At 42.4% G+C, this 27,054-nt stretch overlaps 1 protein-coding gene across 1 annotated transcript in view; it reads left to right on the forward strand.

Moving 5' to 3' along the window:
- Positions 1-27,054, forward strand: part of SHC4 (SHC adaptor protein 4) — a 124,964-nt gene that overhangs the window by 22,534 nt on the left and 75,376 nt on the right. The window contains exon 2 of the mRNA XM_008521526.2: positions 13,910-13,980. Coding sequence (XP_008519748.1) covers positions 13,910-13,980 — 71 coding nt within the window. The remainder of the gene's footprint in view (positions 1-13,909; positions 13,981-27,054) is intronic.

A 27,054-nucleotide genomic window follows, 5' to 3' on the forward strand; every position in this document is an offset into this window, starting at 1 on the left:
GTTTGTGTACCTCGTGGTAGTACTTTTGCAGTTGCTTTCGTTTGTGAGAGCCTAACCCTAACCCTCCAATAAGTGTTCAATTCAATCAAAAACTCTAGGTCCTGGGTACGCAACACTGAATCAGATTTGTGTGATTTTGGGGTGCAGGGTATAATTTATTTAATATTTTGTTGTGGAGCTCAGAACTGAGAAATAAGGTCATAAAACCCCAAAGATATAGCATTTTAAGTGGATTATGGGTTGGCAGGAGAGACCATACACACAACATCACTATTAGATTAGATTAAGTTCCCAACTTAATTAGACAAGGATACAAAATATAATTGCTAGGTCATCTGCTAAGCCATTCTGCAAAGACGTTGCCTTGGCTACAGCAATAACCAAATTAAGGCCATAGCCAACAAAATGGTGGACATGTTAGACCATTGAGATGGTAGGCAGGGCCCTACACCTTTTCTTGAGCACATACTCAGAGCACCCTTGTTAGTCTTTCTGCCTGGGCCTGTCCCTCTGCTGCTCTGTATGGGATGCACAGCACTGCTGCCCGTTGGCTTCTCTGTTTGGGAGCCTTGGAATACCAGATGGGCACCCAATGGAAGGTCTGGGAATTATATTAACTTGATCTGCACGGTGATAGTGCTGGCATTCTGCCTCACCTTTCAGAGCAAAGGACATCCAGCAACACTCTCCTGGGAAGTAGATTAACTTCTGTGAGTCACTGCTTTTCCATCTCATTTATGATTCATGACCTAGGCTATATTTTTAGCTTGTATTTATTTGGGCCTGAGAAGTGGGCTGGGTGGAAGTGTTGTTTGGAAACTTATGGAAGAATGAGGAGAAATTGGCATCACACTTAAGTCTAGGTGGCCTGAAATCTAGTTGTAATCATTAGGCATTCTGTAAACATTTATTGAGAGCCTACTGTGTGCCATGATCTGTGTTGGATTCTGAGGATGCAAGGTAAGTGGGACCCTGCTTCTGGTCCCCAACAGCTCATTGAATTGTGCAGGCAAACAATTAACTAGACAACTAATATACTGCAGCCCCTGCCTATACCCGAGTCATATCTCTGGACTTTAGTCATATTGAAGTATTGGGTGTTTGGGGAGCACCCTTATTCTTTCCCTACCTGTTGCACATGCTGTGCCAATTTCCTGGAAATTCTTCCCCCAACTTCTTCTTAGTTGTCCTTCATGACTCATGTCAGCATCTCTTCTTCTGAAAAATCTTCCCTGATCCCCTGAGGTTGGGTTGGAGCCCCTCTTACACACTCCCATAGCACCTCACATCTGGGTGTTTATCAGACTCTTATAAAAAGTGCTCTTGATTGGGGTCCCTTCACAGTAGTTGAGGTTTATTCTTCAGCTCCCCAAACCAGGAGGCAGGTGGAACTGAGGGGGATCGGGAAGAACAGCATTGGCATCCCAGAATAGTTACTGCCATTTGCTGAGCCTTTTTGTGTGCCAGTCACTGTGCTCAGCACCACGCATGTTTTGCCTTATTTGAGCCTCTTAATAACTCTATGAAAATGATGTTATTACCCCCATTTTATAGATGAGGAAGCCAAGGCCTTGAGATGTAAAATTATTTGCCCAAGATCTCCCAGCTAGTACACAAAAGGCTGAGATTCCAATCCAGGCTTGCCTGACTCTCAAAGATGCTACTCCTAGACCCTATGGCAGATTCCTTCTCCCCTTTCATGGTTACTAGATCAGTCAGGATAGACGACGTCATGCTGTGTTAATAAAGCCATCCCAGCATCTCAGTGGCTGAGACAAAAAGGTTTATTTCTTGCTTATGCCACGTGTCCACGGCAAATTGGCTGGGGCTGTGCTCTGCGTCGTTCTCCCTCAGGGACCTGGGGGGGCTCTGTCTCTGTGCTTCCCCAAGTGCAAGAGAAAGGAAATCTGCAAAATCACCCAAAGTGATAGTCTGCTTGAATATCATTAACTAAATCAGGAACCTCACCCAACTTCAGAGGGGTGGGCGGAGTGCAAGCCTACATGCTAGGAAGGTGAAAAATTGCAAATATTTGTGGAACAGCAGTAATAAACTCCCCCATATACAAAGAAAGGAGTGCAGGAAGCACATAAATGAAAACAAAAGAGAAGGATAAAATGTCCTGAGGAATGAGGGCCTTCCCATGAACAAGCGAAAGCTTGCCTTTTAACCACAGGTCTCTAGTTAAACGGCTGTTGGGATCAGTTATTTGGATGTTCTTCCTGTAAGCAGCACTGTGAAGGCTTCTTCTCTTCAGGATGTACTCATGCTTTGACACAACTTGAGATTTCTCTGGGTCCATCAGGAGAGAGTAGTCAGTTGCTGTGATGAAAGCAGCTTAATTTGAGTAGGGCCAGTATTCCAAGTCTCATTTTCATCATGGGGAGCTAGCCCTGCCAGGTTAGAGACCTTATCCAAGAACAACAGAAAACAGCATTCCTGATCTGCTAGGATCATGCCTACACAGTGATAAAACTCTCTTAAATGTTCTTGGGAGGCTGGGACCCAGTGCCCACAAAGGCCCTAGCTTAAAGCGATTGGTTGCAGCTTTTCAACCTCAACAACATTAAAACTGAATATAAGATACAAGGCCCCCAAGGAGTTTCTGCAAAGAGCACATTGAGAATATTTTGGTCAAGGAGAATTCACCTTTGTACGATGCAATTCTCGCTTTTTGAGAACACAAAGAGTGATCGATATGGTGTGGAACTGAGTGCAATACTTACTATCTTGGTGGATGCAACAATCATTCTTCAAATCACTATAAGTTATTATAGAATGTAAAAACATTTTCCACCTCCAGAGGGTGCCTGGCTTTACCACTCTTCTTTCTCTTCATGCAAAAAAAGAATTTTATATATACACACACACACACACACACAAACACACACACACATATGTACATTAAGAGTTTGGGTGAGTGGGAGACATGTAAAATTATTCCTGGGGCAAGTTGTAGCCCTCCAAATGCTCTGGATGTGGTTTTGCCCCAGGGGTGACCTCTAGTCCAGTGACTATGTCTGTGCTCAGGTCTGTAGGCAGAGATGAAACCTCTCTCAGTTCAAAAAATCCCCCTGTGTAAGGGCTTTTCAATGGGAGTAGGACTATTGGTATGAGACACTGCATAGCTGCCTCGTGTGGTGCAGATGGTTGTCATACTTTCTTGCCCACAGACGACCAGTACTTTTTTTTCAGATGGATTGGAAGGTTCTTTGGACTCTTGAAGACAGCCCATATCCTGGTATATTAGAGTCACCAAAGGGCCAGCCACACCAAGGTCTGTCTTGTGTATCTGGGCTTCTGGCACTCAAGACGCTCTATTTGCAGGATCCTGGCTTGTTCACTGTCAAAGAGAAACTTTTCTTGTGAATCCATTTAAAACTTCTCGCATGTAATTCTAAAATTCCCCAGGAGACTATACTTAGGATGTTATCAGTTCTGCTTGCCTTAGAGGGAGTAGGAATGGACTTTTTAAAAAGCAGGTGCTCTCTCCATCTGCTGCAGGCGAAGGAGTCTCCTTAGTGGGGAGAGAGCATGGAAGGCGAGGTTTGGGCCGGAGCGACAGTCTTCACTCCCTTCACAGCCTGCTTCGCTTGGGTAGGAACCCTGGAGAGGAAGCTCTTGCTTTTGGAAGAACAAGCAGAACACACAACTTACTTTTAGAAAATTCCATCTTTGTAAGACTTAAGGATTCAGAGGGTTGAAATTCTCTGGTTGCCAAGACCCCGAGTGTGAATGAATGAGCAAATCCAGATTTTCAGGCTTTTGAACCTGGAGCAGGGTAGATGTTGGGATTTTTAAGAACATCTTCAATTCAATCAACCCAGGTTTATTTTGAGGAGCTACTGTGTGCCAGGCAGTATTCTAGGTGCTGGAGATAGAGCAGTCCTTCCTGGCTCTCTGCTACTAACCTTCCAGTGGGGTAGAGACAACGAGCAAACAGATACATAATACTGTCGGCAGTAAGTGCTCTGAAGAAAAACAAATACAGGAGGACAGAGAGTGGTGGAGAGAAGGAAGTGTCAGCTGCCCTGTGCTCTTGGATGGGAAGTTTCAAAGGGGCTAGAACATCACTCTAAGAAAAGTCAGTGTTTGCCAAGACCACGTGTGTCTCCCTCTTTGTCTCACTGAGCTCCCTCTAAACTTACTCCTCGATACTGCTCCCCATTCCCCAGGCGGGGTCCCTTGTCCCCATGTCTACCAGCTGGGCTTTCATTAGACTGGTGCTGCACTAAAAGGAGAAGGGTTTTTCATTCCCTTCTCACATGAGGCACATCCCAATGCAAACCTGGCACTAGGAGGGCTTTGACCAGCTTAACTTCAGGATTCTTTTAACTGGCAATATACCCCTTTAAGAAGGAACACATTACAGTTGGTCCAGTTAGGATGCAGGTTATTTTGAGACTTCCTGAGCATCATTTCTTGGCTACTTCATTCAAATAAATCATTTATTGCCCTGTAAGAGGTGCTGGGGATAATGATGACTAAGACTCACTCCCTGCCCTTGAGAAGCCCACGGTCCAGCGGCGGGCGTAGCCATTGAAATAGATAAATTGCAGCACCACTGGATCAGTGCAACCTTGGGGGAGTGACCAAGATGCTCTGGGAGCCCAAAGGAAGAGCAATGACCTCTGCCTCAAGGATGCTGAAGATGATTTCAAACAACTGTAATGATTTCCGATGCCTCAGTCACTTATTCATTATTCATCCATTTACACTTATTTCCTGAATAGTTTATATCAGGGTCACACACTGCCTGCAGATGCTGTTTGTTTGGTCTGTTATTGTTGCTTGGTAATAGCCATATTGAGATATAATTCACATACTCTACAATTCACCTGTATTAAGCGTAAAATTAGGTGGCTTTCAGTATATGCACAGAGTTGTGAAACCATCACCAATATTAGAACATCTTTATCAATCCCAAAAGCAACCTTGTATCTGTTAGCAGTCATCCCACATCCCCCAAACCTTCTAGTCCTTTCTAACTCTATAGATTTGTCTATTCTGGACATTTCATATAAATGAAATCATACAATATTTGGCCTTTTGTGACCGCCTTCTTTCACTTATAATAACATTTTTGGGTTCATCCATGTTGTAGCACATATCAGTAATTCACTCATTTTTATTACCAAATACTCTTCCATTTCTGGATATACCACTTTGCATTGATCCATCATCAGTTGATGGATATTTGGGTTGTTTCTACTTTTTGACTATTATGAACAATGCTGTTATAAACATTTGTGTGCAAGTTTTTGTGTGGACGTATGCTTTCAGTTTTCATGGGTATATATCTAGGAGTGGAATTGTTGGTTTATATGGTAATCCTAAATTTAACTTTTTGAGAAACTGCCAAGCTGTTTTCTCTAGTGGCCACACACCATTTTACATTTCCATCAGCAATGTATGAAGGTTCCAGTTTCTCCACATCTTTGCTAACTTGCTACTTTCAGTTTAAGTGATAGCCATCTCAGAGGTTGCAAAGTGGTATCTCGTGGTTTTGGCATGTGATTCTCTAATGATGAATGATATCGAGTAGTTTTTCATGTGCTTATTGAACATTTGTATCCCTTCTTTGGAGAAATGTCTATTCAGATTATTTGTCCAATTTAAGGTTGAGTTATTTGTCTTTTTATTATTGAGTCATAAGAGTTCTTTACATGTTCTACTAGATGGAAGTCCCTTATAAGATATATCATTTGCAAATATTTTCTCCCCTTCTGTGGATAATCTTTTCATTTTCTTGATGGTGTCCCTTGAAGCACAAAAGTATTTAATTTTTATGAAGTCCAATTTATCTATTTTTTCTTTGGTTGCTTGGGCTTTTGGTGTCATATCCAAAGTCCTGACAAGTTGTGCCTGCTTTCTTTTAAGAGTTTTAGCATTTTAACTCTTACATTTGGTTTTTGGGTTCATTTTGAGTTTATTTTTGCTTATGGTATGAGGTAGGGGTCCAATTTCATTCTTTTTTATGTGATACATTCTTTTGTGTGTGATTTCATTCTTTTGATATATAGTTGCTCAAGCACCATTTGTTGAAAAGATTGTCTTTTCCCCCATTGAATTATTTTGGCACCCTTGTCAAAAACCAATTGACAGTAAATGTGAGGGTTTATTTCTGAGCTGTCGATTCTATTCCATTAATCTATATGTCTTTCCTTATGCCAGTATCACACCTGTTTTGATTCGTGGCTGGGAATTAAGTTTTAAAATTGGGACGTGCGTGTCCTCCAACTTTGTTCTTTTTCAAGATTGTGTTGGCCATTCTGGGTCTCTTGAATTTCCATGTAAGTTTTCAGATCAGCTTGTCAATTTCTGCAAAGAAGCCATCTGGGATTTTGATAGGAACTGAGTTGAATTGGTAGATCAGTTTTGGGACTATTGCTATCTTAACATAAAGTCTTCTGATCCATGAACATAGGTTTCCTTTCCATTTATTTTGATCTTCTTGAATTTCTTTCAACAATATTTAGTAATTTTCAAAGTATAAATTTTGCATTTATTTTGTTAGGTTTATTCATAAATATTTTATTCTTTTTGATTCTATTGTAAGTTGAATTGTTTTCTTAATTTCATTTTTGGATTGTTCATTGTGACCTGTTGATTTTAAAATTTAGGAAAATTCCTAAGTAAAGTCTTATTTCTGACCTCTCTTGAAAAATCAGATTTGGCTTCCCAAATGGCAACAAGGGGCTGGAGTGTGTAGTTTTGGTTTCATCTTTCTTGTAGGCCATGTGGTTCCAGGTTTACCTCTATCTGGCTACTTTCTTTCTGGATCAACTCACTGATTAATATCTTAATTATTAAGCATTGAGTTTTTGACTTTATGATTATTCTTTGGTAAATCTAAGCTAGATGAGATTCAGTTTGAAAGAAGGATTACTATTATCTAAGTCTTTAATATGATTACTTATATACACATCCTATCCTTTCTCAAAAGTTATTCAAGCCATATCTTACTTATTCATCTCAGGAATGTTGGTGAGCTAGGTTCTACACTGAGGATGCAAAGAAGAAACAGACACCATTCCTGCTCTAAAAGAGATACAGACACACTGACAAAAAGAATGCCATACGGGCAATTTAGAGTTTTATGAAAGGTCTGCTGGGTATCCATACAGTGTAAGGGGAAAGGGAGCAGTCACGTCTGCCAATAAGGAAAGGGAAGAAAAGGAGAGGCTTCATAGAAATGACTTTTGCATGATGATAATTGGGGTCCTTGTCCACTAAGCTAAGAAAGTTGGATATTTTGCTAAGGACTGTCATTTTCTCGAAAGTGTAATTCTTGGACTACCTGTAGAGGAATCATGTGAGTGCTTGTTAAAATGCAGTTTCCTAGACCTACTGAAGCAGAATCTCTCAGATCCCAGGAATATCCTTTGTAAAATATGCCTTTTAAGTTTCCCTGGTGATTCTAAAGTTCTCTAAAGTTTGAGCAGCTCTGCTTTAAGGATGGGGGCCCTGTAAGGGTTTTAAGTGGGATTGAGGTGGGATAGGATGGAGTGAAATCATGCCAGATCTGTGTTTCAGTAAGGTGCCAGCTGCACTGGGAAAGGCAGATTCAGAGGGTGGGACACCAGAGACTGTCTTAGGGAGGGTTATGTTCTAAATTCAGCACCAGGGTGAAACTCAGGTGCAGTAAAGGATACTCTGGGCAATCCCCGAAATCTCCAACACCTGTGCACCTGAAGTGTCAAGGGTCAGAATCAATGGTTTGTATTTCTGTTTACATTTACAGAGAAGTCTCCTTTCCTGGGGCAGTTGAGGTCAAAGTCTAGTTTGAGGGGTAGGGCTGGGGGCTGAGGGGCAGAACAAAGGGACTGATGTCTTGCTTTCTGCCAGCCAAATGGATATAGTTGAATTCATGTACACTGAACATGCATATAATGTGAGTCCGCTCTATCGCGATTAAGAGACTAGGTGTGCCTAAACTAGGAGGGTAAAAGTTGGTGCGCGGTGCAGAGTTGAGGGGAGAAGACACGGCAGATATGAGAGATGATATGGAGATAGAATTGATGGCGCTTGGCCCCTGATTGGATGAGGGATTTGAAAGAAAGGGAAGAGTTGAGTTTTCTGGTTTATGTTACTAGGTAGGAGGTGACACTATTGGTTGAGATCAGATATCTAAGTAGAGGGATAATTTGGATATATTGAATTTGAGATGCAAGTGGAATGTATACATGGTAGAGATCAATTTTATTGGATTGGGGTAAAACTTGGGAATCAGAATTTTTTAAGCTTCCCTGGAGATTCTAATATGCAGTCGGGGTTGAGAACCAATGGTGAGAGGAGAAGGGACATTGGTTAAAGAAAAGACGGCGGGGGTTGGGGGAAGGCGGGCGGGGGAAAGGACCAGCAAAGGGGACTGAGAAGGAATACTCAGAGGCAAAAGATGAGGAACCGGAGAATAAGCTCAATAAAAACAAGAAAGGAGAGAGGTTCAGGGGAAAGAAAAGAGGGTGGCTAGAGGTCAGCAATGACAGATGCCATAGACAGGTGAACCGGAGAGCAGACACGGTTCACTGGAGTGAACTACAAGGAGGTAGTTGGTTTGCTCAGGCAGTTTCAGTAGAGTCTCGAGGCCAGAAACTACTGTCGTGAGTTGAAGCAAGAGTGAAAAGTAAGGAAGTAGAGACAATGGCTTAAAGGTTATGAAGAGAATGTCCTCCCCCACCCTCCTTTTTCTTTTTCAAATGGCGAAGACCAGAAGTTATTTAAAGGTGGCAGAAAAATCCTGCAGTGTCCTCAGACCACGTTGGTGGCCTCTACTGTTGTTGAATATTTATTACATGAAGGTCAGACCCTTGTCATAGCATACTTGATTATATACTGTTCTTCAGTGTTCTGATTGTCTCAAAGTGTCATTCTTCCCAGTCTTATCAAGTGCGGGGCCTATGCCTTAGACCTTCTCTTGAACAATGTTCCTCCACACTCCTGGCACAGGGGTGGGCACATTCTAACAAAGGGAATGTGCCATTGAAAAAAAGAGATTTAACTCTACCTAGTAATCAATAAACTCTGGTTCCTAGATGTTAAGTGGCAGCTTTACTTAATTATTTAACTCTAAAATAATGCTACCTACTTATTTTTTAAAACATAAGCAATACAAAATTTTAAAGTAAAAAGTAAAAGTCTGCCTCTCTCCCATTTCCAGAGGTAACCACTGTTAACAGTTTCTTATGTAGCCTTCAGATATTTTTTCTGAGGATATAAGAATATATATCCTTTTTCTTTAGGTAATATTCTTGAAGTAATCATTCTGTAAAAGAGTCAGGATGAGAACTTCCCATAAGCTAGCTATCATTCTTTTTCTCTGAAAACCCAAGTAATTTCTTTTCTGGAATGCAAAGCCCAAGACACACATGGCCATGAATAGGCTGTTCACCTCTCCTTGGGAGCAAGTGGTTAAAGCTTAGACAGCACAGAAATATTGTTACTGCCTCAGGGCATGAAGGGAGAGCATGAGCTGGGAGTTAGGTGAGCGTCTGTTAGGTGATGAATGGGAAGGTTGTCTGAGCGCTGCTGAGCTCCACCACTCTCTCACCACCCCTGTACACCTCTAATAAAGGTCTTCAGTGTCCTCTCTTCGTCACAGGGTCAGGAATTAGGGAGTGTCTCTTGTCTCATGTGCCACCTCCTGCAGTGCCCGCAAGACCTTGGATTCATGCCTGCTCTTACCATGTGGGCCCCAGGCTCATCACCTTCTTACCCACCTGGGTAAACCAAATGAAGGGTCCGTGGGAGCTAGCTGGATGACCCCTTCTCTTTTTGCTTTTCCTGTTATACAAGGCTTACACACAGGCTCCCAGGAACGGACTGTGGGCTCTGGAGTAAGCTCTGATTCAGTCTCACTGGATAAATGAAATTGAGCCAGGCACTTCTCTTTAATAGGCCTTAATTTCCTCGACTATTAGATGGAATTAACAACAATGACTAACCTCATGGAAAGAAAAGGTAAATCATCTCTTTTTCTGTTGTCCTATCCTTCTGGGGCTGGGTTTCTCAGGAACAGAGACCATGTCTTATGCGGATCTGCATTTAATAAATGAATGAGAGGTATTGTCATCCCCAGTTTATACCTAAACTAACAAACTAAACCTCTCCTCCCTTGGGCCTCGACATTCAGCCACTGTCTGCTTATGCAGTCATCAGGTACCTAAACAAAGAAGCGGGCAGATTATTTTCACACACTGCTCTCTCCCCGCTTCTGCACAGCAATGGTTTCTGAGTGACTGTGTGGGTCAATGGGAAGACCAACTCCATCTGGGCTTTGGGGTAACTGTGGCAAAAATCAGGCATTGATGCCCTCCCTTCACTTTGCTCACGTGGCTTCCTCCACCCATGTCCACGGTGGAAGGAGAAATGTACTCGTGATCACCTCAGGCCATGACTCACGTTTCTTCAGAGCCTTCAGTTTTTCACAGGGAGGCTGGCAGAAGGTATCACCTGTGCCGTTGCTGACAGACAAGTGTGGGAAGCAAAACAGAGGTTCCAGTGAAGGGAAGGGGATCCGAAGCAATGCCTGGGCCTGCCTTAGAAGGAAGGAGATGAAGTGGTTATCGCCATGAAGTGTGATTAAGAACAAAACCTTGCAAGATTCCCTCTCTGCCTGTCCTCCCCTCCTCCTCTCCACTAAAACCCCTCTCCTCATCGATAACCAACATCCTACCCTTGGTGATTCACTTCACTTGGCTGAGAACTGCCCCTACTTTGTCCCTCTCTCTCACTAATAAGCCTTGGAGGTCTCCATCCCAGCTGACTCTCTTTGCCTCTTTTCCTCTCCTGTTCAGATATGCAGCCTGCCCTCCTCTCCTGTTCAAGTCCCACCATCAACTTCGTCATTCGCGGCTCTCCCATTCCCGCCCTAGAACACATGAGGAGTATAGCACCTTCTCCCCACCTTCCTCTCCCACTTCACTACAACCCCCTCTGTTTATGTTGTTGGTTGCCAATCTCTCAGATGGGACAATAACAAAAATAGCCAACCTGGAGGAAAGAACAAAGAAATCCAGAAACCTTTCAAAGCTGTCATCCTGGCCTCTAGTTCCTGCATCTCCTTCTGAGTTGTTAGCTCTCCTGTACTCCTCTCATCTCCCTGGATAGACAGACCTGGCAAACCTTCACCTCCATCAGTCTCTTTTCCCTCCCTCTGCACATTTTAAAGATACTGTTGGAGTTGAACAATAGAAGCTTTATTCATTCTTTGAACCAGCATTTACTGAGGACCCACCGTGGCCTAGGCACTGTCCCAGGTGTTGGGAAGACAGTGTTGATCATGGTTCTTACTCTTCTGGTTCTTACAGCCAAGGAAATGAAGACTTGTAATAAAGAAGCAAATTAGCAAGTAAACCTGATAATCAGTCACTGGCATGAAGCTGACAAATGGGGGCTGTGATGAAGGGTGACAGGAGGGGGCCTCTGAGGCAGCAACATTTGAATTAAAACCTGAAGGATGAGGAGTCAGTCCTTCAGAGTAATGGGGAAAGAGGAACAGCAAGTGCAAAGACCCTGTGTTTGGAAAGAGTAGGGTGTAGAAGAATGGAGTTAGGAAGAGTCGAGGAATAGAAAGAAGGCCAATGTAGCAGCAAAGTGCATGGGAGAGAGTGACACAGACAGGATCAAGGGGGTAAGCAGGGCCAGAAAACACAGGGTCTAGGGATTTATAGTAACACATTTGTTCTAACTATAAATGTCAGGGGTTGTAAGCAACGGAGGGATGTGGTCCGATATTCATTCTTGAAAAATCTGGCAGAGGATGAAAATGTAGGAGCTTGGCGACGTTTTCAAAAAGTGTGCCCTGATAGGCTGTCTGGCTTCGTCTAAACCGATCATTTACAGCTGAAGGGAAAGACGAAACCCACCTCTGCACCGACAGGGCCTCCTGGGGGAATTGGAGGTGTAGCCCCAACCTGTCCACGAACCTGTGTGGGTTGTCCATTCTTTCCAGGTTGAGGGTGCAGGAAACAGAGACACTGAAAGGCAGGAAAAGCCAGAGCAGCCAATGAGGATATGGACCCATCTTTTCAATCCACCTTGACATGGACCCTTGGAATCTCCTTTCATGACAATTCTGAGATGGGCTTTCTCTCCTACCTCCTAGATCTAGCTTTCTTTTCTTCTCCTAATAAGTCTTATTGTTTATTGAACAGAAATCTCTAGACTTCACTTACTTCCCTGTGGTATTCAAGCCTTGGGAAATTAAGTGTGATTGGGACAGAAAAAAACATTCAAAAGTTTTCTTCTGTCAATCCTAGAGACCCCAAGGGGAGTGTGATGAACAGAAATCTGGCTGTGAATCACCAGGTGATTGTCTTGGCCAGTGCGCTCTCCCCAACACTGGGTTCTAGGCAACACTTGGCGGACCGACCTGGTCTTAGGATGCTGCGTCTACAGAATTTGCGCAGAAATACTATAAGAAGTGTCTTGGGAGGCACCCCCAGGCTCCTGCCATCTTCCCACGGCGCTTTTGCCATTTCCAAGCAGAGGGAGGCTGGAAGACTTCCAAAGGAAAGCTAAACAGGAAGCATATCATTTCCAAGGGGCAGACGGATCACTTTCAATCAGACTGCTTGGCTCTCATAACATTTCCGAGCTCATTCTCAGAGAAACACTCTCTCTTGTCAGCTAAGGCTCTGCTAAGAGGATTTACTCCCACGGCCTCACCTGGCAAAGCTACACAGAAGACCACTAAGTCTGCATCCCTGGGCTTAATTCCTCTCCACAATTCCAGAATCTAATTTTCAACTGCCAGCTTGTTATTTCCTGGATACCCCACCAGCATCTTTCAGTCAATGGGTCCCAAAACAACTCATCCTCTTCGCTCTCCTGGCTTTCCTGTTTCTGTTAATGGAATCGCTGTTCCCTCTGCTACCCTGGCTGGAAACGTCTGAATCATCCTTGACTCATCCTTTTCTTATTCTCTAGATCAAATCAACTGCCAAATCATGTAGTATCTATTTCCACGATGTCACTTGAATCTGTCCCCTCCTTCCTATTGCCACCATCCCTCCTCAGTGTGGGCTGCCCTTACATCCCTCTTGACAGGAGCATCCTCACTTATTCCCTCACTATTAGCCCACCTTCAGACTGCTGCTGACTTAAGACTCCTCGTGCACAGATCAACACATCATTATCTTAGCAGCAGCCTGACATGGCTCAACGGTTGTCACATTAAATAAAAACCGTCTTTTAGCTTTATAAATCACAATTCCTTTTTCAATACTCCATGTTCAAATAAATTTATTCATTCCTGGTGTAGGATATGACTTTTTTTCCCTTTCTTAAACACCTCTCATAAGTGATCTTGCCAAAAATAAGATCTTATGTTACTAAATCCTGTATTAAATGTATTTATATGCTTGTTTTATCGCCTTAGAAGATTCGACATTCTTATATTATCTGTCTTACACTTATTTTTGCTTGCTCTAATATTTGGGCACATGTAAGTACCATGTGCTGCTCGAAGAGCTTTACCTGTGTGAAACAATTTAACTCTTACAACAATTCCAATTGTATTCCCATTTTACCAGTGACAAAACTGAGATGCAGAGAAGTTGAGTAACTTGCTGAGGTATTAAAACTAATAAATGGCTGTGAGCCAGGATTCGGATTCACACAGTCTGGCCCCAGCGCCCATGCTTTTAACCATTGAGCTCACATTTGTCTTTGCTACTTGCATTTCTGATCTCGTAGTTTGGATTTAGCTGATGTTTTATAACTGAGCTGAAGCTTCAGGCGTTAAGTCCACTACTGGTCAGAAATATCAATGGTAGGCTAAGTGTGCCAATGTGACTAGATATCAGGAGCTGATTTAAGGTGTTTCCCAGGAAATCACTCTGAAGCTAAGAGACCTCTCTGTGCTATTTTTTTCCCTACTTTTCCTTTTTCTTTTTTTTTATTCCAGTACATGGGCTGTATTGAAGTGCTGCAATCAATGAGGTCACTGGATTTTGGAATGAGAACCCAAGTTACCAGGTAAGAGAACAAAAGGGAACAGGCTTTGAGGACTATAGTCTAAAGTCACAATAGTTTCTCCCCTCAGGAATTTCACGCAAGCCTTCAAAGTCGCCATGGGTTTTTATTCATATGGCTGGAGGGTAAAACATAGCCCAGCGACCTTGGATGAGTGGCTTTATCTCATTATGTGAGAGATTTCCCAGTTGTGTGGTGGAGCATCTGCATTCCATATAAGAGCTGATAAGATGATGCAGTCATAGAAACAGCTTGCTGCCCAGGTACCAAAAGTCTTTGAAATTACACCTAGAAATAAGACATTACAGAATATGAGATCTGTTGAAGAAGTAGCTGAAAATAAGACAGGGAAGAACTTTCCACATCAGAAATCTCAAGCTCCCCCCATTTATGACATCCCTGACGTGAGAGCCTGCTTACTCCTTGCCTGGGTCTCCTTCCTCCACATACAGCACGCTGGATGGAAGAGTTGAACCAGGGGAAGCCTTACCCAGGCAGCTTAGGGGAAGAACCAGAATCATTATTACACAGAGCACAAGTCAGAAGCAGAAACACAGGGCATGGTTCATTAAGGCCAAGTTCAAAGCAAGAATGGAAAGAGGAATAATTGAGTGCTGAGACTGGTAACTGGGACAGTTGTGACGGGAAGGGGATGAGGCGAGAGGACTTCATTGATATGAGTTAGTCAGACTGAAGACTTGGGCATCTGTTGTATGTAGTGCCAGTGTTTGCCTCAGAGGCCAGCTGGAGTGCCTGTCTGCATCCGTGGTTGCGAGCCTCCTGTGTGTTTAAGAAGATAACTTCCCACTGCTCATGCTGTGGAATTCTAGGCCTAGGAAAAGTGTCCTGTTGGTTCAAAAGGTTTGGGAAAAGAAATCATATCACTCTTTAGGAGAATCACAGTATAGAGTAGTGTATATTAAAGATTCGGAGAAGTCCTGTGCTACAGTTTAAAAAACTCTAACATGAGGCCGACCCCGTGGCCAAGTAGTTGAGTTCATGCGCTCTGCTTCAGTGGCCCAGAGTTTTGCCAGTTTGGATCCTGGGCGCGGATGTGGCACCGCTCATCAGGACATGTTGGGGTGGCGTCCCACGTGCCACAACTAGAAGGACCCACAACAACAACAAAAATTATGCAACTGTGTGCTGGGGGGATTTATAGGGGGGAAGCAGAAAGAAAAAAGAAAAAAAGAAGATTGGTAACGGTTGTTAGCTCAGGTGCCAATCTTCAAAAAAAAAAAAAAAACTCTAACTTTATCTCAAGATTTTTCAAACTTCTTCGGCCTGGAATCCTTTTTTCATGTAACATAAACAAACGTCCTGTGTATCTCTAGGGTTCCATGAAATGCACTTTAGGAAATGCTCTCTTGGATTCTCGATGATACGTTGAAATCCGTCTTTCCAAACTTCTCACCCATCCTCAGTCTACCCTCTGGAGTCAAACAGCTGAAATCGCATTCTGGTTGTTTTGTCCTCTGGGCACCCCCCTCAGTCTCTGGCACGTGGAAGAGGCTCAACGGATGTTTATTGAATAAACACGTGGTTCCACCTGACTACGTTCCAGGATATGGAGCCAGCCACGTTTATTCTCGCCTTTCAGTTTTATCTTCCACATTCTCAGTCCCTTCAACTCTCCTTCGAGTGAATGGTTTCTATACTACTCCTTGTTTGTTAGCCCTACTGTGGACACACCTCAGGCTTCATTTCATCCTGATGGTCCCTAATCTGGAGAAAGCCCTTCCTCCAATCCTGAGCAGGTTACAGATGGGAGGGAGAGGTCCACTGCCCCAGGTGCCTGGAACCGGGGCACAGGACAAAGGGTGCCCCTGTCCTTACCTGAGGGTGACTGATTTTCTGTTCATTCATCCATTTGTTCATTGACTTCTTCTCTTTCGCTCAAATATTTATGGAGTGACAATGAAGTGCCTGAGACTGTTCAAGAATTAAGGACACAGAAGCCTTTGACCTCGTGGAACTTACGTTCTAGCTGGGGAAACAGACGATGGCAAGGAAACAAATTAATATACAATGTACTTTCAGGTAGTAATAAGTGCCTTTGCTATAATAATAAAGCTGGGTAAGAGGATAGAGATGTAAGGGGTGGGCTTTAAATTTTATTTTATTTTCTAGTTATAAAAATGCTGTATGTTACTTAGAACCTTTGGAAAATACAGAAAAATATGAAAAATAAAATCACTCCTCTCACATAGTAATAATGTCTACTGACATTTTGTCTTTTGGAATATCTTTCTGGTCTTTTTTTCCATACATGAGCTTACAGTGATTTTAATAGAAAATCTGAAAAATATTTGATAGTATTTCTCCCATCTTGAGCATTTTCCTGCTGCAAAATATTCTAAAGCATTTTTATTGTGGTAAAATATGCATAACATGAAATTTACCATTTTGACTATTTTATTTTTTTGAGGAAGATTAGCCCTGAGCTAACACCTGCCACCAATGCTCCTCTTTTTGCTGTGGAAGACTGGTCCTGAGCTAACATCCGTGCCCATCTTCCCTACTTTATATGTGGGACGCCTGCCACATATAAGCATGGCTTGCCAAGCAGTGTCATATCCGCACTCGGGATCTGAACCGAGGAACCCTGGGCCGCCAAAGTGGAACGTGGGAACTTAACCACTGCGCCACTGGGCTGGCCCCCATTTTGACTATTTTAAAGTGCACAGTTCAGGAGCATTAAGTACATTTACATTGCTGTGCAAGCATCACCACCATCCATCTCCAGAACTTTTTATCTTCCCAATTGAAACTCTGTGCTCATTAAACAATAACTCCCCATTCCCCCTCCCTCAGCCCCTGGCAACCACCATTCTACTTTCTATCTATGATTTTGACTCCTCTAGGTACCTCATATAAGTGGAATCATACAATATTTGTCCTTTTGTGACTAGTTTATTTCACTTAGCATCATGTCCTCCAGGTTTATCGCTAGGCCAAACATTGTGAACATTTTGAAAGCTTTCGATGTGTATTGCTAGATTGTTCTGCAGAAGAACTGTGCTAGTTGATACTCCTCCCTCCCAGTCATGTATCTAATTTTTGTTACTATCTATTTTTTTAAATCTTTGTAAACTTTGTATCTATATTTTTAAATCTTTGTAAGTCTATATTTTCCTATTGTTTAGTAAATGGTAAAAGACTATTTTTTTTCTGCCATGAAGATTCCATTTGTGACTAATGTGTACACCCAAAGGAAGGTGTCTGGCATGGTATCTGGATATTATTCCTTGTAGGTGTGTCTGTGCGTGATTCAGTCATGGCAGATTGTGTTCTGAGCAGATTTGTGGAAGCTCAAGGGTGGTGGTCTTTTTTTTTAGATTTGGTGGTGAGGAAGGCCTCTCTCTGAGGAGAAGATATTTGAGCTAAGTCTTGAATAAAGTGAGGGACCCAGCCATAGGAGTGTCTAGAAGAGAGCTCAAAGCAGAGGGAATATGGCCGTCAACCCTATGAATCCACAGCATCAGCACTGACGAGGCTCAAAACGTGGGCGAGCGGTTTGGTAAGAGCGTGAAGAGAGTGTATCTTCTAAGAATAGCTACCATAAAAACATCCAGTGGCCCCAAAGTCAGGGCAGGGAGAGGCTGACTGGTGGGAGGATCAAGATTCAAGATGTCCTTGTGGTATCCAGGGGTTTGACTTGAAGACAGGAGATTCCAGCCACTAGTGGCCCAGGGATCTTATCCATGGTATGGCTTGAAAGCAGGCTGATTTCCACACGCTAGGGCCAAACATAAGTCTCCCAGCCTCAGAATCATATGTTCTAGGCTGCCCTTCCTACCTTCCTGAACCCATTTGCCGGAGCTTGTAGAGTTTCAGATGCTGTATCTTAAAGATGCCTGGGCTTGGCAGCAGACGTGAGACTCCCTGACCCAGATGAGAGGAGAAAACCCACCAAGGAAGGTTAGATAGAAGACAAGGGAGAAGATATAAAGTAGGTATGCTCTACGTTAATGAATTAACAAAAATCTAAATTTATTCAACAGAAAAATTCTCATGCAGAATTCACCTCTGCGTTCCTTTAAGTAGCCACATGAGGGTTGCTGCCGCTGAGCAGATGATTTCATTGTTCTCATGTGACCAGCCTAAGAAAATGGTTCACTTTACCTAAAACCTCCAGTTCCCACTCTACTTCCCAAATATTTACTCTTCTTCCTTCTCTTTTAATTTTTCCTTCGTTGTCTCAATCTTCTTTCCTCTCTCAACTTCTCTGTATTTTGATGGTCAGTCTCTATTCAAGTTCTTTTATTACTAATTATCTTGGATATCATCATCCAACTATTACTGTTGAGTTAGGTTTCAAATTGTTCTAAATTTAAATTTCACGTGTTCACAAAATTTCATAATTTTGTGTAATTCATAATTTACCTCATAATCCTACTTGATCCAAGAAAAAGAATTTCAATGGACCAGTTAGAATTCCACAAGAAAGAACTTTATTTTGTGTGACCACAGCTATCTCCTGACATGTACCATCAAACATAAGATTAATCAGGTGTGAATGCCGATACATTAGTGTAGCTAACTGCCACAACAGATGCAAACATTGGTGTTCAGGCTGATGTCCCACCCACAGTAAAGCGTCTTACTATGTCTATACTAGTTAATACATTGTTCCAGATAATAGGGAGAGAGCAACAAGAAATTCCTGGTAATAAAGGAGGAGCCACGATTAAGATACACCAACTGGGTCAGCATTTGAAAGAGAAGAGGAAGATGGAGTGGAATTCCATCTACTTTTTTTAAACGTCCTAATGAGAGATCTTTCTGCTAAGTGTTTGAGGGCTGAATCCGTGGACCTAGAACATAGAAAGTATGTTCTTTGCTCTATTAGCAAAGAAAGGGACAGGAGGCCATTCTCTTTCTCAGCAATTCCCCGGATTACACCCCTTTCCAAATCTCCCATGGCACTTCTCCACCTTGAGTCCAGATTTAGTCCCGAGGGAGGTCCTTGGGTGGCTTTTACTTTTGTTCCTCCGCTAATTCTCCCCCAGGCATGCATCCTCTTGACTGACTCTGGACCGGATCGCAATTTTTAATAATCGAGTATTCATAGAAAAGGGCAAAGGAGGAGTTTTTCCTGAAAGAAGAGAACCAAGATCATGAGGAAAACAAAGGCTCAGTGCCACAGTTGTCTTCCAAATGTCTGGAAAACAACAGCTAAAGGAAATAAGAGAAAGGGGAGATGAAAATCCTGCTGAGGATGATAGAGTCATTCACTCTCTCCTGTAAACATGTTCTCATCAAGATTTGTCAAACAAAACTAAAGAAAACAAAAAACCTCATTTGATCTGAAATACACACACATGTACATACACAAGAAATCAGGTCACTAAAACCGAAGCCCACTTCCCTCCCCCGAGTAAGCATCCACATCAAGCAAAGAAGAAAAAAATCTTCCCTCTCCTCCTAAGGATGCCTCCTTCTTTGTGTCTAGGTGGGAACCTGCCTCAGATACCAAAGGAGGAAGAAACACATCAGAGTAAACTCCATAAGTGGAGCTGATGGGGCAGGGCTTGGCTTTCAACCCCAAGAAACAGAACATCATAGAAAACCGTTGAGGGGACATTTGGTTCATCACCACAGGACAAGATTTACCCCATGGGGCAGGGCCCCCTGCTGGTGGGAAGTACCTCCAGATAGATCACTGTCTTACTACCCTGTCCTCTTCCTTCCTCTTTGTCTTACATGCGCAACTCATATTTGGTAATAAAATCAGCCAGGCTAAGCGCAAGGCACCCAGTGCAGCTCTGTCCGTGCCAGGCTCCAGGACAGCCGGGAAGCAGCAGCTTGCAGTGGGTTTGCCTCATTCTGTGATTGCCGTCCCAGGGGGTCTGTGAAGGAAAATGGGGAGAAAACGTTAGAGAATGGGTGGTGAGTGCTTCCTTTTGGGGTCCTGGCTTAAGATTCATTTTCTGCAGCTGATCATAAGGGGCTGCACGTCGTGGCCTATTTTATCTGCTCCATTCCACTCCATGGAGGAAGAACAACCTTGAGCAGTATTGTTTTTCTGAACTGCTGCTGTAGATGGCGAGCAGGCTGTTCGGGTGATTTGGTACTAGGTAAAGCAACAAGGAAGCAGAGATCATAATTCAGAGGATATTGTAATGGGACTAATTTCCTGTTTATAACATTATTGCTCCTGAGCAGTGATTCTGCAAATTTAATTCACTATCTTGAAATTTTGATTCTTTGGCTTCAACAGGACATTAAAGCAATTCTTCAGAGACAAATGCATACTTCATGTGTGCGTCTGTGTGTGTGTGTGTGTGTGTGTCTGTGTGTGTGTGTGTTAGCAACCATCAGATACAAAGCGGATCCTAGATGCAACTGAACATTTACGTAAAGGCCTGTGCATGTGGATTCTAAGAAACGAGAACATTAGGAGGCAGACTATTCTATAGAGGTCAAATATCTGTATGTTTGTTGGCTAAATTAAGATATTTGTTTGAAAACAGGCTGGCATTTACCTAAATTTCCTGAGGATTATAGTAATGGGATTGGTTGCAGCTATGTGTGGATAAGTGTCTGTATCTCTGCGTAAAACTTGGAGTATCTGCAGTTTCGGGTGTGTGGGTTCTCTGCTGGATGGAAGCGGAGCATGGAGTTAGAAATAGCATTGCAGCCCACATGGCGTGTGAAACAAAGGCCACCACAGGAGGGACAAAAGACCAACTCTATCAACTTGCCAGGCCAACTCCCCGGTGAAGAAATTTACTGAGAAGAGTGCTAAGGAGAAAAAAAATCAGGAGTTTGTAAGTTCTAGTTCATGGTGGTCATGCTAAGGACTGGAAATGAGCACTCTGGCCGAGATGGAACGTACACAGTTAGATAAAACGAGTTTCACTGTTCATTGGTCAGGAAAGAATGTTCAGACCCCAGTAAGGGTCTGGTGTCCCAGGGTCAAGGTTCACAACCTTTATCAGCTGGTTAGAACAGTTACAATAAAACATAATTGTCAAATCTGGTATCTTGTAGGCAAGCACTGGTATAAATGGACCTACTTCCTTTCACACAGGTCAGGAAGCCCTTGGTGGAGGTTTGGGGTGAGGGTCTGTGTGCGTGCGTGTGTGTGTGTGTACAATGTACCTCTTCTAGTTTCAAGTTTCACAGCTCCCCAGTTCCGCACAACCTACTTAGGACTGAATAGCAAATTAAATTCCTTTTAGAGGTCTTCAAAGACCTAGTAATTAAAAAAAAAATGTTTCCGTGCAATTGGGAAGGGTTCTGATAGCAGGCAGAGTCAAATGCAGAGAGAGAGGCTATGAAAATCAATGGCTCTGTTTTGCTTAGAGTCATTAGCACAATGTCTTTCACATACAGGTGCACACTTACTATTGGAATGAACAGGTGTAGGCCCAAGAGGTATAGTTACTAAGACAACTCACAGAATGGGAGAAAATATTTGCAAATCGTATGTCTGATAAGGAGTTAATATCCAGAATATATAAAGAACTCCTACAACTCAATAACAAAAACAGAAACAACCCTACTAAAAACTGGGCAAATGATGGAAACTAGACTTTTGGTGGTGAACACGATGTAGTCTATACAGAAGTTGAAATATAGTGATGTACACCTAAAATTTGTATTCTTTTATAAACCAAAATCATGTGAAAACACAAACAAACAAAAAAACTGGGCAAAGGACTTGAAGAGACATTTATCCAAAGAAGATACACAAATGGGCAATGAGCACATGAAAAGATGCTCCACATCACTAATCATTAGGGAAATACAAACAAAACCCATGAGATAGCACTTCATACTCATTAGAATGGCCATTATTTAAATACGAAAAATAAAACCCATGTTGGCAAAGATGTGGAGAAATTGGAACTCTTGTGCATTGCTAATGACAATGTAAATGGTGCAGCCACTAAGGAAAGCAGTGCCTCAAAAAATTAAAAATAGAACTGTCATATGACCCAGCAATTCCACTTCTGGGTATATATCTAAAAGAATTGGAAGCCAGGGACTCAAAGAGATATTTGTACACCCATGTTCACAGCAGTATTATTCACAATACCCAAAAGGTGGAAGCAACCCAAGTATCCATTGATAGATGAATGGATAAGCAAAATATGGTATGTATATACAATGGAGTATTAGTCAGCTTTAAAAAAGAAGGAAATCCTGCTAGTTGTGGCAAGATGAACCTGGAGGGCTTTATGCTAAGTGAAATAAGCCAGACAGAGAAAGATAAATGCTGCATGGTATCACTGATGTGCGGAATCTAAAACAAAAAAAGTCAAACTTGTAGAAACAGAATCAAATGGTGGTTGCCAGGGACTGGGGGGAGGGGAAATGGAGTGATGTTGGTAAAAAGGTGCAAACTCTCAGTTATAAGATGATTAGGGTCTGAGAATCTAATGTGTAGCGTGGTGACAATAGTTGATAATATCATGTGGCAAAGTGAAATTTGCTAAGAGTAAATTTTAAGCATTCTCACACAAAAATAAGTAAATATATGAGGTGATGGATAAGCTAATTAACTTGATTGGGGGCATTCTTTCACAGTGTCTATTTATATCCTATCATGTACACTTGAAACATATTTTTAATATTTTTAAAGATTTTTATTTTTCCTCTTTCTCCCAAAGCCCCCCGGTACATAGTTGTGTATTTTTAGTTGTAGGTCCTTCTAGTTGTGGCATGTGGGATGCTGCCTCAGCATGGCTTGATGAGCGGAGCCTTGTCCGCACCCAGGGTTCCATGGTGAGACCCTGGGCCACCGATGCAGAGCGCACGAACTTAAACACTTGGCCATGGGGCCAGCCCCTATTTTATAATTTTATTTTTTGACTATCCCTTAATAAATCTGAATAAAAAGGAAGGAAATTCTGATGCATGCTACAACATGGATGAATCTTGTCTTAGTCTCATCAGGCTGCTATGGCAAACACTGGGTGGTTTATAAACAACGGAAATTTATTCCTCACCGTTCTGGAGGCTGGCTGTGCCAGCATGGTCGGGTGAGGGCCCTTTTCCGGTGGCTGACTTCTATTATCGTCACGTGGCGGAAGGGGCTGGGGAGCTCTGTGATATCTCTTTTATAAGAGCACTACAGTAATCTCATTCACGAGGGCCCCAGCTTCATGACCTGATTACCTCCAAAGGGCCCCACCTACTAGTACCATCACCTTTAGGGGTGAGGATTTCAACCTACAAATTTTGGGGAGACGCAAGCGTTCGGACCACAGCAAACCTTAAAAATATTATGCTAAGTAAAAGACGACAGTCACAAAAAGAAATTCTGCATGATTTCACTTACGAGAAGTACCTAGAGTAGTCAGATCAAGGAAGAGAAAGTAAAGTGGTGGATGCTAGGGGCTGGGGTGGGGAGTGAGTTGGTGCTTAATGGGTACAGAGTTTCCGTTTGGGAAGGTGAAAAAGTTCTGGAGTTGGATGGTACTGATGGTTCCACAACAATGTGAATATACTTAATGCCATTGAACTGTACTCTTAAAAATGGTTAAAATGGTAAATTTCATGTTATATATGTTTTATCATAATTTTTTTAAAGTATAGTTACTAGAAGAATTATATTTTTGGAGTATTCAAGATTATATAAATTAATTTTATTTTGTTGAAAGAATGAAAAGCCAGTAAACGGAAGATAACTGAGGCTTCAGTGCCTGAGTTTCCAGGAGGTTCTACAGCCAAAAGAATTTGGTAAGGAGTACATAGTGGCCTCCTTCTAATTTCTTGTTGGGGAAGCCCAACCAAAAGCCACACTGGCCAAGAGGGCTGTTGTAGGACAAGAGGAGAGTAGCTAACAATCGCTCATATTTGTTTAGCATTCACAGAGCTTGTACATCCATGGTCTCTTATAAACCATACAATCACCCTGAGGGGAAGGTACTATCATTCCCCATTTTAGAGCAGAGGGAGCTGAGGCTCAGAGAAGGTAAGTGACCATTCCAAGAGCACACAGCTCTTTTGCTGGGGCTCCAACCCAGCTACTCTCACTCCAAATCCTGTCCCTATAGCACTGAATGTTTCCTAGTGACGTTGCTCCAGTTTAAAGCTAAGAAACTGCTCTTGTAGCTATGAATAGACTAGGACGGTGGGAGACAGTTAAGGGAACAAAGGCAGGCCTGGGTCATCTTTAAAAATCCCTTCTAAGCGAGAGAACCACAGGCTGTGATCATCACCACCCCTGGTGTCAGTCCCCTGTGGGATATCTCATTTAAAAATTTTTTCACTTTTTTTTTTTTTCTGATTACAAAAAGTAACCCCAGCTTACCGTGGGAATTGGAAAGTAGGGTAAAATAAAAGAAAAAACAGACAAATCACTGGAGATAACCAAGAGTAATGGTTTGGTGTAAGGTTTCTCCAATCATCTGTTTAAAAACTAAGATGGGATTATGCAGTGCATATTAATTTGTAGTGTGTTTTTGTCATTTATTGTGCGCATTTTCTAGGTCATTAAGTCTGAATAGTACTTGCTTTGACCTGAGCTTTAAAGTGGAAGAAATCATTTTAAGTGCATTTACTTGCTATAGGTCTATTTTTAAAGTCTTTTTGGATTTCACTAAAGGAAAATGACTCTGCCTAGGATAAGACGAAAGGGGGATTTCTTGAAAGGATATTGGGGCAGCTCATGGGATCTAAGGAGCAGTGAACAATCACACCGACAGAAGGTCGGAGTCGGGCCTCCGAGGCCTCAGCAGTAGGAGGGCAGAGACCCCTTATCCCTGGTTCTCTCAGTTCCAAATATCAAATTCCCAGGTGAGATGGTGCTTGGGGCCTAATCCTGGACCAGTCGTCTTTGGCCACGACAGAGTTGCCTTGTAACAATACGGTAGTTCCATAAGAATCATATATTGGGAAGGGGAGAGGCTGGGAGAAGGAGGAGAAGAGGAAAAAGCAGGAGAAAGAAGCTTGTAAAATGGAGGTAGTAGATGCTGTCAAAAATAGATTTCTACCTCAAAGGGAGAGGAAGACATTAGATCAAATTGTCTGGACACGTTTGAAAAAAAAAGATTGGGACTATTTAAATCATCCCCCAAATGCTCCACTAAAATCCAAGGTTTGTAAAATTGTTAGTCAAATGTTTAATGTTATTATAGCTAGTGCATTAATTTCAGAACATAATTCAATTGAACTGTATTTCTATGTGGTGGCTGGACATTTTAAGGAACTTTGAGACTCCGTGTATGGATATTGCATATGTTTACGCCCCTGTTATAGGACTTAGGGCATTGTTTTGGTGCTTTAGATACTTATAGAGGTTTATAAAATGGTTATTATTTTTGCTCCACGACAGGCTGTTTACAGATCTGTATTTTATTTGCTGAGGAGTCCTTGGTCACGAATAAGACTCTCAATTACAGCATCTTTTCCGTGGAAAATATGATCCACTTTATGAAGTGGTTTCTAAAAATATGCTGCAGCTAAAATCAGGGCCTGCTAATTTATCTGTATGAATCTATAGAAATGTACAGATATGAAGATATTATCACACACACTTATACACTCTCAAACAGGCAATATACATATTTTCACTGACCTCAGTGAGAATAGTTAGCTATCTGTTCATGTCTACATATGGATGGTAGTGGATGGCCTCGAGTGTTTAAGGAGAAGCAAATTAATTGAGAGCTTAAAATGCATGAATGTGAAAGCCTCTGTATATTGGGGAGACCCCAGTATTTTTAGCTCCAATTGCTGAATGAAATAGCTTCTCTTTTTTTTCCCCAGGCTTTCCTTACCATGCAGAGCCAGATGAGAATGCATTCTAGTATCTCCCTTTTGTGGCCCTTTTTGTTTCTCATAGAAGTCAGTGCTGAATATTTGTAGCACCCCAGAATTTTTTATTACACTCTGTGTAAATGTCTCCCAGAGCAAGAGGATGGATTTCTGATTTTGATTTTCGCAGACACAGTGCTCCACTCCTGGTCTGAATCGTTTAACAGTGTAAGTAGAACAGGCCATTTGAACCACTGATCCTACACCAGTGCTGCAGTTGCATGGAAGCCTCCTGAGAAAGCTCAGAAGTGCCCCAAGTATGTTTGGCTTGGGAGGGATTGGGCTCCCTAAGGTCCTGTTTCCATGGAGCAATCATCAGAGTTCTATTATCCATTGTTTTTGGGCTTTAAGGTTCTTCCTGGAAGCCTAGTCCATGGGCCCAGCAGGTTTCAGAGCCACAGTGCCTGGGACATAGTTGGATCAATAAATATTTGTTGATTAACAGAGAGGTTTCAGGACTTCTCAGGCCTGGATCACAGATCTTGAGATGACTCTGGGGGTCTTGAAGGCTTGACAGTCACATGATGGTAGTCAGAGAAAAGCAGAGAAGACCTAGAGAATCTATAAACATGGAATCTGGCATCCTGAACTAGGCCAAATTCCAGAATGAGGAACTAGGACAATTAGGTCAGATCCCTGGCTCCCGGTAGAGTGTTTGGCACACGGGACTCCGTATATATTGTAGAACAAAAGAATAAAAATAAATTCACTGAGAATACTCAGTTTGGCCCAGAGAGCCTTGGGATCCAAGGAGTTTATTCAGATGAAGAGAAGGATTTCTCAATCCACATGGAACTGGCTGAACTTCAACTGCTTTCTAGTTCAGGGACTCAAACATGTTTTCAACTATTAGCAAGCAGATGACAGAGCACTTTATCATAAATTAATAGCAACTGTATCAGCATTGTCATCATCACAAAAGTTAGCATTTATAAAATAGATAATACTATTAATCCTATTTCACCCATGAGAATACTGAGACTTAGAGAAATGACAGAACTCACCCAGGTCACCTAGCAAGTGGTGGAACCAGAAACCAGATCTGCCTGACTCTTGTGTGTTAGGTCTCAATCCAAGAGAGAGAATTTTTTAAGGAGCAAGTCTCAGGAAAATGCTGAAAACCAGAAGTGACGGAATAAGGAAACGGTCAATCTTCAGGTTGGAATTTGGCCTGGGTTCAAGATGCCAGATTCCTTATCTGCAAAATCTCTCTGGAAGGGGCTTCATAAAGATGCTTATAATCTGTAGAAGGGAATACTTTTAGTGTCCTTTTCTGATCTCTACTAAAGTAAAGGTCAGCCCTGG

Source organism: Equus przewalskii, chromosome 1, assembly GCF_037783145.1.
Source record: "Equus przewalskii isolate Varuska chromosome 1, EquPr2, whole genome shotgun sequence".
In the NCBI taxonomy this organism is placed as follows: Eukaryota; Metazoa; Chordata; class Mammalia; order Perissodactyla; family Equidae; genus Equus; species Equus przewalskii.